Source organism: Gekko japonicus, unplaced genomic scaffold (assembly GCF_001447785.1).
Source record: "Gekko japonicus isolate JY-2015 unplaced genomic scaffold, Gekko_japonicus_V1.1 scaffold576, whole genome shotgun sequence".
Classification (NCBI taxonomy): Eukaryota; Metazoa; Chordata; class Lepidosauria; order Squamata; family Gekkonidae; genus Gekko; species Gekko japonicus.
Genome location: NW_015172022.1, coordinates 776,692 through 791,964, shown reverse-complemented (window position 1 = coordinate 791,964; position 15,273 = coordinate 776,692). Strand labels below are relative to the sequence as shown.

The 15,273-nt window shown below is 43.0% G+C and overlaps 1 protein-coding gene across 1 annotated transcript in view; it reads left to right on the top strand.

Moving 5' to 3' along the window:
* Positions 1-14,499, top strand: part of STARD13 (StAR related lipid transfer domain containing 13) — a 204,074-nt gene extending 189,575 nt beyond the window's left edge. Inside the window, exons 9-14 of the mRNA XM_015420516.1 lie at positions 613-820; positions 2,686-2,800; positions 6,332-6,553; positions 6,880-7,097; positions 12,628-12,804; positions 14,197-14,499. Coding sequence (XP_015276002.1) covers positions 613-820; positions 2,686-2,800; positions 6,332-6,553; positions 6,880-7,097; positions 12,628-12,804; positions 14,197-14,314 — 1,058 coding nt within the window. The 3' untranslated portion in view covers positions 14,315-14,499. The remainder of the gene's footprint in view (positions 1-612; positions 821-2,685; positions 2,801-6,331; positions 6,554-6,879; positions 7,098-12,627; positions 12,805-14,196) is intronic.
* Positions 14,500-15,273: the final 774 nt, after the last annotated feature.

Here is a 15,273-nt window from a genome sequence, read left to right as displayed (position 1 = left end):
CCAGCATGAGATTGGTAGCTTGACCTGAAAACGACAACTAGCAGAAGATATTTCTGTTGACTGGGCAAATTGTTCCCGTACCAAGCTTGGCCAATCCAGAAGTGCCATGTTTGTCAGTTGTGGACGGTCCTGGTACACATCCCAGGTAATTCTAAAGAGAATTTTATGTATTCAACACACACAGTTGCTCGCCTGGCTAGACCGGGAACAAGCCTGTGCAACAGGGAGCCATGTTTTTGGCCACTTCCGCGCTGTCATTTTTGTCACTAATTTCTCCCTATTGCCTCAGGGTCTGCCCCCCCATTGTGTTTGTGGTCCCAGGGGGAGCAAAGCACATGTGGAAAAAGGGGTGGGGAGAACCCAAAGCAATAGGGGGGAAATGAGTGACAAAAATGACAGTGTGGAAGTGGCCTTTCTGTGCCAAGCCAAGTGAACAGCAGTGCACAGAAAGCCTCCCGATAAGGGAATAAGAAAAAAGTGTGTTTCTTCGAAAAGTGCAGTTGTCATCCGGGGGGGATTCCAGACTTTTGGATTTAGATCTTATGCAGCATTCCAACATCCTTGTTTTCATTTATGATCAACTTTTTAAAAACAGCACATATCATTCTTCAGATGTTCCAAAAGAACAGCGGCTTCAGGCAGTTCAGGCTGCCATTATGCTGATGTCAGATGAAAATAGGGAGGTTCTGCAGACCCTGCTCTGTTTCCTGACTGACGTCACCTCGGTGGAAGAGAATCAAATGACTCCCATGAATATCGCTGTGTGCTTGGCCCCTTCTCTTTTTCACCTCAATATCATAAAGAAAGAAAGCTCACCACGGTAAGCACGTGCTTGCTTGTTCTCTCTGCATTTTCCTATCTGAAGGGCTGGAGCTGAATGCTTAAGTAATTTGATTATCAGATAAATGTGCTTTGTGGTTCAGCGTTCACTGACAGCCTCAAAAGATGGGCACAAATAATATAATTTTTTAAGGAATAAAGGCTGATTCATACAGGATTTTTGTCCTGTATGGGAGCACTTCTGTCCTTGGCAGCATGTGCACAAAAATTAACTGAACTGTGAACACCTATCAGTTGTTTTGTCCTGGTTAGTATCTGGACGGGAGACTATCAAGGAAGTCCAGGGCAATACACAGAGGCAGGCAACGGCAAACTTACCTCTATTCAGTTCTTGCCTTGAAAATCCCATCAAGGGTTGTGTTGACAGCACTTTACACACACACAGCAGTGTTTTCATAATTCTTCCCTCCACGTATCATCCCAACTTCTGCATTCACTCCATTCATCAGCACACTTTCCCCGTCTTGACCACTAAGAGTGCCAGATCTAAGAAGCTGCTGACTGAGCTTACATTAGAGAAGAAGGCCTCTGCTCTGCCTTCAGCACAGTCACAGTTGTGAGGCTAAGGAGGTACACGATTGAAACTGTTGTTGTTGTTCAGTCGAGTCCAACTCTTCATGACCCCATGCACCACATCACGCCAGGCCCTCCTGTCTTTCGCCATCCTCCGTAGTTTGCTTAATTTCATGTTTGTTGCATAGATAACACTGTCCAGCTATCTCATCCTTTGTCGCCTCCTTCTTCTTTGACCTTCAATCTTTCCCAGCATCAGGATCTTCTCCAGTGAGTGCTCTCTTCTCATTTGGTGGCCAAAGTATTTGAGTTTCAGCTTCAGTATCTGGCCTCCTAGGGAATAGTCAGGGTTGATTTCTTTTAGGATTGACTGATTTGATCTCCTTGCAGTCCAGGGGACTCTCAAGAGTCTTCTGGAGTATTGTAAATTTCTGTGGATTCCCTCCTCTCACACACACACACACACACAGAGTTAAAATTCTGCCTGTGAGTCTTCTAACTGAATGACCACTGCAGTGTATCACCTAAATTCTGTTTTAAAGGCATAACTGTCACAACTGTGCAGTTTCCTGTTCTGAGGCAGTAATGTCTCAGCTGTGATCTCACCATGTCGTGTGGTGATCCTGTTTAATTGGGCGACTATATATGCAACAGGGGTGGTCTTAGTGATTCTGGGACCCTGAGCAAAAGTAAGGATGAGGCGCCAGAATCACTCCCACCCCCACTGCTCCCTGCTGTGAGTTGGGTGGGAGTTGTCACAGGAAGCCAGATGCCTGAAGCTCGAACACAGAGGGCCCAAGAAACGGCTTCTGAGACAGCTGCCCAAACTCCAGACGGTACAGGGGCACACGGCAGTAGTGGGAGCCTGTTCTTTTTCTCCTCCCCCCCCTTCCATTGGGGGCAGGCCTGAGACCACACCTGATAAATAATCATCAAATAGGGAAGAAATTCATTAAAACACTAATGGTAGCACTGCACATCATATTTGATTTAGGAATGTTGAAGTCTGAGAGAGAGTCGGGGAGGGGGGTTGGGAATTTAATTCACTGTACAGACAGGTAGTCTTCCTGCCATCTTGCTTCATGGAAGCTATGATATATGCTCTTCAAGCCCTTTACTCTTTTTTAAAAATATTGTGTTGAGAATACTTAAGGTACACATTTCTTCTCAGCAATAAAAAGAGGTCTTTCTTCTTTATGATGTGATGAAAGTAAAGTATAAAGAACTGTCTGTAGTTTGGTACTGAGAAGTTATATGTCTCACAACTTTTACTTTCATCTGAAAAAAGACTCTGTTCCTTTATCTTAATTGAGATGCTGAATTCATTTGCAGAGTAATACAGAAAAAATATGCAACCGGGAAGCCAGATCAGAAAGATCTCAGTGAAAACCTCGCAGCAACTCAGGGACTTGCTCATATGATAACAGAATGTGATAAACTTTTTGAGGTGAGTGAAAGATTCAGACAGCATTATTCATGAAGGCAATATCCATAAGGGAGCATGCTTTGAAGCAGTTAGCCTGTATAGTTTTTCCTCACTTTGGCCATGGAATAAGTAGTTCTTGGGTTTGCCAGCATTTATCCAGTTGTTCCAAAAGTTTCTGTGTGTCATTTTCTTCCACCCTTTCTACAGTGTTGTTTTGCTGTCTTTTTATTTTTCTTATAATAAGAAAACATAGAAATACATTTAAATTTGCAATGTAAACATGAAAAATTTACAATTCTAAATAAAAAAATTATAGCTAGTTCCCACAGTACTTTTAATTCTTCTAAGAAGTCAATTTTCTATATTAGTAAAAGTGTAAGTGCCAAAATGTGAAGTCAGTTAAAGTAGCCTTTGCTATACATTGTCCAGTAAAATTGAAGTACATGTTATAAAGAGCAAAAAAAATGCATTAAAATCTGTCAATTTCATTAATTCAAATAGAAAGTCAAAACCTGTGTTTATTACATTGCTCTACAGAGCTCCAGGTGGGGGTACTTGTTTTTCTCCTCCTCAGCTTATGTTCACAACTACCCTGCAGTGCCAACTTAACCAAAATTATCCCCTTCTGAGTAATTGAAGTCAATGGGCTTAGAAGGGAGTAATTCTGTTTAGGATGGCACTGCTAGTGAATTTCATGGTGGGCAAAGATTTGAACTCCTAGCCCTATTCCACATACTAATCACATCAGGTCTCTATAAGTCTGTAATACCAAAAGTTGTCAAAGGAGAGATAAAGCAAAACCAAAAAAACCTCCATAAAAACATAATAGAAAAAGTGTCCTCTTCCACACAAATACTGCTATAATACCCCCTGTTATCAAGGTCTCTGGCATTCACGTTTTTTATTTCTGTTCTTTGAAGGTGTAATGTTGTCCTTTCCCCCATCTTCCCTAAGTGTGCCCTCTGTCTATGGGCTCTTCCGCATTCTTATTTTTGTCACTCATTTGTCCTTATTGCTTTGGGTGCCCCCCCTTCCCACATGTGTTTTGCTCCCCCAGAGACTACTAGAGAGAGCAAAATACATTGGGGGGGGGGACCCTGAAACAATAGGAACACACAAGTGATGAAAATCAGAATGCGGAAGACCCCAGTATTTTCTCCTACCAAAGCTGAAAGCAGAGATCTCACAGATTTTCCCCTGTGAAAATTTGTATGGAAAAACACTTGATTTCTTAATTATTCGTTTGGTCGGCATCACAGTTTGACCACATCTCAGGCAGATCAAATCTCTGAGGAACACAGGTGAGAAATTAGGAATCGAGGCAGATTACAAAATATAAATATCCATTCAAACAGCTAATACCTCCAATACAGTAGGACTAGGATTACAGAATTGTAAAACCACTTCTGCCTAAGGCATGCCATGCCATAATACAGAAAGAGGGTTCCAGGGAGAAGACAGTGCAGTGAAAGGATGGTGAGACATACAATAAGATTGCAAAAGTCTTATCTCTTATGAAAGCATCCTCCGGTATATATAATTCTATTTTGGTCATGGACTCCCCTGAACATTTCAACATGCTCCAAAATCAGTTCGCTCTCTGATCTGTCATTCAGAGGGTCTCCCTATCCACTGGCTGCTTTGGCCTGAGTCCTGCCTCCAACATTCTAAACAGTTTGCTCTCCCCCACACAGCCAGTCAGAACACAGAGGTCGTTTGCATATGCGGCCTTACTGGCCTTTCCCTCTAACATTCTAAACAATTTGCTGTTGATGTTCTGAGGTAAAATAAATTTCCTCTTAGTGTTTGTTGGGGGAAACCATGGTTGCAAATCTCCAGGTGAGGGCTAAAGATCACTCAGAATTACAACTGCTTTCCAGATGGCAGAGATCAGTTCCCCTGGAGAAAATGGTGGACTCTGAGTCCTTATATCCTGCTGAGATGGCCCCTGTATGACAGCCAATGTGACGTAGCAGTCAGGGCTTCAGCTATTAAAACTGATGTCCAGATGACCCAGATCAGTTCTCCTGGAGACAATGGCTGCTTTGGGCAGTGGATTCTATGGCATTATACCCTGCTGAGGTCCCTCCCCACCCCAAATCCTGCCCTCCCCAGGCTCTACCCCTCAAATCTACAGGTATTTCCCAACCCAGAGTTGACAACCGTGTAATCAGCTATGGAACTACTTTCCAGACCCTTGGAACCCAGAAAACATGGCACAGGAGGAGGTGCTTTTCTACCTTAGCTGCCACTGCATAACACCCCCCCCCTCAAAAAATAATTCAGAGGTAGAGAGAACCATATGTGATACCATGAGGCTGTCCTCCCATTCTACCCACTTGGGGCAGCAAAATGACTTGAGACAGCCCTGCCTTATAGCTAAGCAGAAGGAAAGAAACATGGCTTGCCTCCCTCCATTTTCCGCATCCCTCTGCCGCCCCACCAGCCACAGTTGGGACACTCATCTGGAGCTTCCTTCTAGATCTCGTTGTATTTCTTCCCACAACGGGCATTACTCCTAGTCCATTATATTACAGTTCTAATCCCTTTACAAAAATGCCCTCCTGAGCACTTGACAGACATGTGGGGGCCTTTCCTGATCCTCCTCAGGCAGGCTGTTCCACAAGATGGGAGTCACCACAGAGAATGTACATGAGTACCAGTTGCTGGTGATAGTCATTTTCAGGGAGGCACCTTCAAAAAGTTTTATTCAGATGAAGACAGCTTTGGGTAGAACAAAGGTATATTCTTGATGCTGGGGGATGTTGAAGAGGCCTGCTATGAGGCAAAATTCAACCTCTTTGGTATGGAATAACTTGAAGTTCAAGCCCTTCTGTATGTGCCTTCAGTGGTGATGCAGGTAGCCATCATGCACAGGGCTTCTTCAGTAGTGGCTCCTCGCTTCTGGAATACCCTTCCCCTTGAGGCTCACCTGGTGCCCGTGTTGTGTTCTTTTAAGCACCAGGCCAAAATGTTTCTGTTCACCCCCGTCAGGGTTCTGTTTTTTATTAGCTAGGTTTTTTTAATGCTGGATTTTAATTAATATCTTTTAATGCATTGTTTTTATTTTGTAAGCTGCCTTGGGCAGGTTCCTGAAGAGGTGGCATAAAAATGTTCTAAATAAATAAAATTGAGTGCACACTAGAATTCTTTGAGCTAAAACAGAATCTCACTTGGGAATTCACAAGGTTTGAATTTTGACCAAATTGGACAGTATCTGAACACCTATTTAATTTTAATATGTCCATTAGCATTATGCAAAAAACAGCAGGCAACATATTCTTTCCTGGTATGTATTTGCATAACAGAACTGCAGGGCTTGTTTTTTGCAGGTGCTTTTGATGGGGGTATGAACAGCAAAAGGGGAGGGGGGTATTTGAGGTTTTATCTTATTTGGTTTTAATCTGTAATTTTTTAATCTGTTAAATCCTCTTGAGCCATGAGGAAAGGCATGGCACAAACATTTTATTGAATAAACAGACAAACTTTTATGGGAAGTAGTCTTGTTCAAAACCATTACTCTGTCCCTGCCACCACCATCCTCTCGAGCAGATCCCACATGACATGATAACCCAGTCTCGGAATTCATATGTGGATGCTGAAGTGCATTCTCCAACACTGGAGGAACTGGGGAAGCAAATGGAGGAAGAAGGTGGAAATTACCAGGCCTACCTTGAAAGCATTATGCAGAACCTCTGTAAAGAAACCAAGGAGAAATTTAAAGGATGGGTCACTTGTTCCAGCATAGAAAATACAGACCTCTCATACAAAAAGGTAATTACTGCATCCAAACAGCATCTATTGACTTCTTCATTACAACTGATTTACTGCTTTAACCTCTGTTTTCATGGAGATTTCTTGGCCTATATCCGAAGGGACTTTATCTCAGCACAGCCCTTTGTGGGTTCCTTAAAAGCTGCTTATGAAGCTCAGGGGAATTTCCAGAGTTGCATCCAATGCAGCAGGAGGTATTTCGGCCAGAAAGTTAGCACAGGTTCTTACGTGCATGCAGAAATACTCTAGGTGCGTGGATCATGGTCTGTTCTACAGATATAACTAAATTTTCTTTTCTCTTCCCTCTTTCCCATCCCTTAAATAAGGTTGGAGATGGAAATCCACTGAGGCTGTGGAAAGCATCTGTGGAAGTCGAGGCTCCTCCCTCTGTTGTACTGAACCGAGTGCTAAGAGAGCGCCATCTGTGGGATGAGGATTTCTTGCAATGGAAAGTCATTGAAACCTTGGATAAGCAGACTGAAATCTACCAATACGTTTTGAATAGTATGGCTCCCCATCCTGCCAGAGACTTTTTAGTCTTGAGGTAAATTCAGTTAGCTGCAGAAGCAAGTAAGAATAGGTAGCTACTTCATTGTTTAGCCATATTAACACTGACACACTGGTACTTCATATTTAGTACGTCACCTATCTGTGGGCTTCATTTGGTTCATTTTTTCCCAAGTCACTTAGAACTGAAGGAATGCTTACATAAAACCATAAATGTGGGTCACTTGTTCAGAACAGATATATGTCAGAGGCTGTGTTTTATCCAGCTGGATATAACATAAATGCAGCTGTTTGCGTTCTGGTTTTGCTCCCCCTCCCTGGAGTATGGCTGGTCTTCCAACTGGCTGAGATTCGAAGAACCAGTTTTTGTATTTTCATGTTTTAAATGTTGGAATTGATGCAAACACATAAGAATTCTGCTGTGTGATATATCTATTTAAATATTGTCCTACTGTTAGGGGGGTCATGATGCCAGATCCTTCCCCTTGGTATCCCACAACACTAAACCCAGCTCCACCAGGCTCAGTGTGGCCATAGATGCACTCTGTAAAGAGCCATCTACCAGGCACCTGATTGGTGACAGCTGGCCATTCAACAGCAAGCCATCTGACAATCAGCTGTCTGGTAGCTGCACCCTGGGAGCAGAGAAGGGTAGTGGCGGGAAAGAGATTGCTCCAGTGCTGCTATTGGTCCCTTATGGGTTTGCCCCCCCCCCAACATGGCTTCTTGAAAGAGACCACTGGGCTAGACCTTCAAAGACTTGAGGAAAGAGGACAGTAGGTCCCAGGATAGACTTAGGGAACAGGAGGTGGAATATAGTGGTGGTCAACCCCTACCCCTCTCTGCCTGAGGCCAAGGGAGAGAATTAATCCAAGGTGGATCCTGGCAGAGGACAGCCAGGGTCTGGACTCTGACAATTACTGTAACTTCTGACATACATGCCAAAATATGCTCACATTTCAAATGTTTAAGGGGGTGATTGCCTCTGCATGCTGTATCAAATTCTGATCACACATGCACAGACTTGTTGATGGTATGAAACCATTATTCTTTTATATCAGATAATGAATTTACTGTATGGCTAAACTTGGATATCACCCCAAACCATGGTTTAATTAAATGATGATTAGTATGAGTGAATGTGGGCAACTAACTGTGGTTAGTTAGGGTTAGGAAGATTGGTTATTTCATGTGATGAATACAGACACACTAGTTTACTACCCGATGTGTTCCCTAGTGACACCCTGATTGGTCGAGACGCAACAGGATTTCAGTTTTTATCTGTGAGTTTAGACTCTGCTTTCATAAACCATAGTTAAAGTAAATCATGGTTTCATTAATGGCTGAACTCAGCCTGTGGCAAAAGCTCTCTCTAATACCACCATAACTTGCTGAAAATCTACAATTATAGTGAATAATTCAAACAAAAGGGTTCACCAGTAACCTCATTATTGTATAAATGAAATGGCAATAGGGAAAGCCATCATCAAGATCAAAAGTTCTGTTCTTTCCATTTTTTTCTAACCTCAGTCATTGTCCAGTGCAACTGAGAAATTGAATAGACCCAGCTGCAGGAAGCACAATGACAGCTCAACACCCTTTTCACCTTTTAAGTGTTGGCAGAATTTAAACATGCAGAGGAACAGAGCACCAACTGTTTAAAGAAAATAACTTGGGCCCCGGTCACATGGGCCGGATATCGCGGGGGGGGGGGCTGTTTGCCCCGGAGCGAACTACCGTGCGGCAGCCGGATCAAATGTCCCGCCGACGTCCTGTGGTTGGGGGGAGGTGCCGATCATACCTCACTCCTGCGGTGCGGCAAAGAAGCGGCGCCACGGGGGTTGTGTTGTTTTTTAACCCAAGTGTTCACAAGCGTCGTTGGGTGCTTGTGCGCACCCATAGAGACTTGACCCAAAAAAACACTTTTCACGACGGGTCATGGGCAGGCGCCAGATGCCACGAGCTAACACCGGAAACGTGATCTGACGCCCGCCCTTGCCCCGCGGTTTCCGGAAACTAGTACCTCCGAGTTACTAGTTTTTTACAGCGCATCTTCGGAGTGAAGCCTCGGGTGAGCCACGGGAGCTCTACGCTTCCCAGATGTGGCAGTGAGATCGCGCCTGGAAAATCCACCTATCTTCCGTCTCTCTACCGTGCCTAATACTCCGTGTGACCGGGGCCATAGTTTAGTAAAGAAGAAATAATCTCTGAGAGAACAGAGGAGAGGGAGAGAGGCTTAACTAACTGCTGTGAGGGACAGGAATGAAGGGAGAGAGCTCAGTTGGAGCAGGAAGTCTCCAAAGAGCCAATCAGGAGACAGGAAGGACATAATTTGAAATTGTGGGGTGTCCCTAATCTAGCTATGCTAACTAGCAGTCCTTCAGCTGTCCCCTATAGGCTGTGCTTCTGATCTTCTTCAAGTAGGTGCACTATAGACCTTGTATATTCCAACATTGTTCTCGTTAAATGGAAATATGAATACGTCTATGGATATCAATATGTTCACCCATCTCTTCTCATTCTGAAACCACCAATATTTGGATGGGCTATAAGTTTGGAAAATAATACAATCACAACAACCAGTTTAAGCACAATTTAAATAAAATCAAGCAAGGAAAACACATATTGTTTCAAGAGGAGGAGGAAGAGTTTGGATTTATACCCTGCCCTTCATTCAGAGTCTCAGAGCAGCTTACAAACATCTTTCCCTTCCCCTTCCCCTTCCCACAACAGACACCCTGTGAGGTAGATGGGGCTGAGAGAGATCTTTCCAGAACTGTCCTTGAGAGAACAGCTCTGACAGAACTATGGCTTGCCCAAGGTCATCCAGCAGCTGCAAGTGGAGGAGTGGGAAGTCAAACCCAGTACTTCCAGATTAGAGTTCATGCACTTAACCACTACACCAAACAGGCCTCAGGTTGCAAACTAGGGACCTAGAACTATTTGGGTCTCACCCTTTGGCTCAGACCCAAAAGCCCATGCCTTTGGCCACTCCCAGGCTAAATACCTGCAAGCGGAGGAGAAACAAACTCAGCCCAGAGGGTATTCCGCTGCTACTAGCAAGCGTAATGGGATAAGTATTATATTTGTTCTTTTTGTTTCATGGGATTGACATTTTAATCTTATTTTTAAATTATTTTAAATTACCATTTGCTGTGATGTTTAAAAATGTTTTAAAATAAGTACGATTTCTACACTTTAAAGAGAGGAAGGAGGCTTCCGGTCTGGCTCCCGCGAATGGCGGACGCTTCCTCGGGTCGCTCCCGAGGGCGTCTCGCCCGCCCGCGGTGGAGGAGGGAATCCGTGTGAGCGGAGACCCGAACGAGCACCTCAGAAGAGAGGAGCTCGGATCCGGGGCGCTTTAGGGCGCACTAGGGGGGAGTCGCTCTTTCGGCCGAGAGGTCGGAGAACGAAGCTCCCGCCATGCCCTGCCCCATCGGACCTTGCTGCGTGAGCGACCCCGAACGGGGTTTAGCGGAGCCACCAGACGTCACCGAGTGATAAAGCGACCATCCGCAAAAATGGAAAAAGAAAAGATCGGCTTAACTGTGAGTTGTCAAAATGCAGAGAAAAAGAACTGAAAATTGTTTCCCCCCCCTCCCAGCGAAAAAGGCGAAGAGGTTAATCCTCCATCTGTATAAGCGAAAAAGAAAAGGAGGGGGGGGAATGAATTGAGCGGACAGTGATGTTTTCCTTTGATGTATTTGAAAGAGAGAAATTTGTCTCTCTGGAGCACATTTTAAGAACTTTTAAAAAGTAAATAAAAAAGAAAAGATGTCGGAGCTGGGCAAAAGCGAGCGGAGAAGAAGGGAGGGACTTCCGTCTGGGCGTTTGTTTGTGTGCGAGAGCCGGCTGTTGAATGTTTGGACTGTTTATGGCTGAATCCGACGGGAGTTTTGTAAAACGGATAAGTTGGAATTGTGACAGCGAGAAATGCCTGACAAGCGCTTATAAGTCAACAATTGCGAGGAGGACCCATAGAGAGATTGGGAGCGGATATAAAAGCGAAAATGAAATTAATACCATTCTCGAAACTGGGGACCTCCGGTAATGGCATGAAAAGAAGAGGATTTATAGTGCATGAACTGAGAGCATCAACAACAACCCGAAGGAGAATCTAACAAGCCGGAAGGAGAAGACAACAGAGGAAGCTCCTCCACGTCAGCGATAGTAAAAGTACCCAGCACGCAAAGAAGCGGTTCTGAATGTGCACAGAAGAGATCTTTTTTATTAACAGAAACTCAAAGGAACATTACTAACATACTAACAGAGAATAACATGTAACAGGACTAAGAAAAGAAGTTTGACAACACACAGAAGAAGCCCAAGAAGATTAATTGGACATTACTAACAGTTTAATTTACCAGTTTATATATCACTCAGCTTTCTCTTTCTCCCACTGTCTACCCTTTCCTTTTTTTCTTTTAAGCGAAATACCTCCCCTTTTTAGGGGAGCTAATAAAACCTTTATTTAAAAAAAAAGAGAGAGGAAGGAGAGAATTAGACATGGAGATGCCATTTTTAGAGGCAGGCCTGGGTCTGTTGTGGTATCTTGTTGCACCGTAAGGATTTAAGCCTGTCTGATACTTAATGCTTTTCTAAATCACTGGCATGTCTTCTTGTAATTGACTGGTTTATAAACGAATTCAACACTATTGCAAATGGAGTTGCTTTCCTCATTACGTCAGATCCTTGCTTCACACATACACATAGTAGCATTATATAAGCAGTACTTTCATCTGGCAGATTCTACCTGCAGATTTCTTGATCCATCAGTAAAGACTGTCAGATTTTGGTCTAGTTTTAAAAATTAAACCCAGAGAAATCCCTGTTTGTACTATTTGTAGGATGGAACCTGACAATCATTATAATGCAGTACACAAATACCATATAGCTCATATACTAGGTAGAATTTTCATGCGAAGTTTGAGTTCATGGGTTCTCATTGAATCATTTTACTTTCTGCCCTTTGTGTCTGCCTAACTGCTGACTGCTAGCTGAGCCCCTATTTAAATGTGATGCTGTATGAATTTGCCTGTATCTAGTGTCTTGCTTAAAGTGTACTGCTCCCAGTGCAGAGATGCTATGCATGCTTGGTTAGAATGCCAGATAGCCACAGCTTTGCCAGGTGTTTGCTGCTGATATTTAAATCAGGGTTGACTCCAGGGATTAAAAGCAATATTTGCCCCTGGTTCCTCTGTGCATAGCGACCCAACAAGGGGTTTTCAAGGCAAGTGAGAAGCCGAGGTGGTTTGTCATTCTCTTCCTCTGCAGAGTCTTCCTTGGTGGTCTCCCTTCTAAGTACCAACCCTGCTTAGCTTCTGAGATGTGACAAGATTGGACTATACCATGCTGCCTTCCCTCCCCCTCCCTCACTCTAGTCCTCATTAGTTCTGTGAACCTCTTTGACCACTGCTGCAGTTGGACTCACTCATAACACCTCCAGTGCATGAGTCCATGGTCTGCACTGAGTTAGGAGCAAGTACACTAATACCAGATGATATGCCTTTTGAAATGTTGTTCTTCTCTTCTAAGTAACATTTTATTTTAACACCCATTTTTAACAGGACATGGAGGACGGACATGCCCAAGGGGATGTGTGTATTAGTGTCTGTCTCTGTGGAACATGAAGAAGCCCCTCTGATGGGAGGTGTGCGGGCAGTTGTTATAGATTCCCAGTATTTAATAGAGCCTTGTGGCTCTGGGAAATCTCGCGTGACGCATATCTGCAGGGTTGACCTCAAGTAAGTACTGCAGGCTCCAGAACCCTGGCCAGTAGAGTTCCTGCATGAAGCCAGTATTTCTGGGCATTGTGTTTAATTAGGAAAACACAATTACTTCTTTTATGAAAGGTTACATCCGTTGATTTAACATTAAGTCAGAATTCAAAAAGAGACTACCTGGTCTTAGCATACTTTTTTCTCAGTTGTGAGATCATCCCTGGATTGTTTCCTATGCTTCTGTGCCTCCCAAATTCTTGTTGGATACAGTTTGTTTCTGATTACTTGGGTTCAGGAGATCATCTATATACAAGCTGGGTGGATAGTCAACTGGCTGGAAAATACTTCTTCAAGTTTCATATCCTTTAAAACAGCTATACAGAGGTTTTTTCCAGTAATCAAATCCATAGTTGTTGTTTTGTAACATACAAGAAACTTCTTGAGTACAGTTAATCTGAGGTTCAACAAAGGTGTTTTATGCCATAAGCAATAAACTCTGAGTTAAGTGACTATAAGAATTTCATCTGAGCATTACTATCCTATCGATACACATTACTCTGACAATACAAAGAGCAGCTCACGATGGACTCTACTTTATCAAGGACTGAAATGTTAAACTGTGATTTGGTGGGGGGGGGGGGTTGCCATTTATGTTATGTACAAATGCCATTGCTTAATAGCGCCATCTGCTTATCCAGTCTTATCAACTCAAATACGTTGCCTGAGAAATGACCTAACTATACAGAAATACTTAAAAATACATTCACTCATCAGCTGTACTTCCTAGGAGAATCTAGTCACTAACTGACTAAAATATTATGACCTGCAAGCTGGGGCACACTTTTTGGGGAGTAAATCCAACTGACTGTACGGGAACTTTCTTAAAAGTAAACATATATAGGATATTTACTATTTACTGAGTATAGCAATTGTGAACATGAGAAGATTCAAGATGGAAATTGGAGCTCTACAGTGAGAAATATAGCTGTTGTCTATTTGTAAAGGTAAACAGCAGGTGTTCTTTAGGTAATAGGTGAAGGATTTATTCAAGGTACACGTAATCCCTAATTCCATTTCTAAATATATCCCTCACCACTGTTGTTGTTATTTAGGCAGGTTTGGTAATATCAGTGGATGTAAGGCTGTGTGAGACCCAAGTCCCATTATCTAAATTATAGTCTATATTTTCTTCCAATGCATGAGGAACAAAGTGGAAATGTTAGCTCCAATCAATGGAAGTTTCAGAATATATTTTCTGACAGTTATAACATCAAGCCTCTGCACTGTGGGGTTTATCTAATCCTGACAGAAGAATGTATGACAGCATGTCCTCTGTTTCTGTTTGTTAGCATTTATGACATGCCATTTGGATAGAGGGGGGAATGCAATAATTTATTTCTCTTTGCTTCCCTTCAGAGGTCATTCACTGGAGTGGTACAATAAAGGCTTTGGGCATCTATGTGCAGCAGAAGTTGCCAATATCAGAAATTCATTTCAACCCCTAATTGCTGAGGGACCAGAAACAAAAATCTGAGCGATGGAGATATTCTCTGCATGCATTAAAGCCACTGGATTTCAGCCTACATTTGTGCAATAGATTGCTTGGGAAATGCTGCCCTTGTCTGGAAAAGTCACCCACTGACCTCTGTGACCCTCATCTGTTTTCCTTTGCTGAAGAACACTTTGCCAAGAATTTCTTCATACTTTAAAAGTACATGATTGCCCTTGTGTGTGTATTGTGTAATTCTAATATTTAAAAGCTTCTAAGAAGCTTATTTTAAAGGTGTAAATAAGAGATGTAAAAATGTACATATTTTGCTATGTATAATATCTGATATGTGTATACTGTATATAGAAATATGTATATATGTTTTGTATATAAGCTATTGCTTTCTAGGGAAAACTTCCAGCATCTGTTTTAAAACTGTTTTTCACCTTATTAGGATCAGAATCTACCAGCTGTTATAAAATGGCCCTTCTATTCTAAAAACGATAACTTGGACACTAACCTTTTCTTCTGTTTCTGTTGCTGCTGCACTGTCCTCTGTTGCAGACATGGTGCTCCACTGTAGAGTGCATTTCAAAAGCTTATGTAAGACCAGCATCTTGCCAATTGAGTCTATCCCTGGAGAAACACTGTCCACACTGCAGCACTGCAACGGAAGACAGCACAGTGCAAACAGAAGAATTATATGACTAGCAGAGACTGGAGCATTTGAGCTGTTCCCATTTTTGAAACGGATGACGAGGAAGTGCATGGAGGTAGGCATACAGCGGTGAGTAGGGGCTGTAAAGAGAAGGGAGAACCACATGGTTGAAAGCAATGAGCAACGGAATGCAAATCTAGCCAGATGTTATTCACTGTTATTATTTGGCCAGCTGTCATTGTTCAGCAGAAAGGTGGCAGCTACAGCCCCAGCAATCATTCCTGTTGCACTGAATAATGGAACAGACAAGTTAAGGGATCAACTTAAAAGCCTGCTATTTGCAATA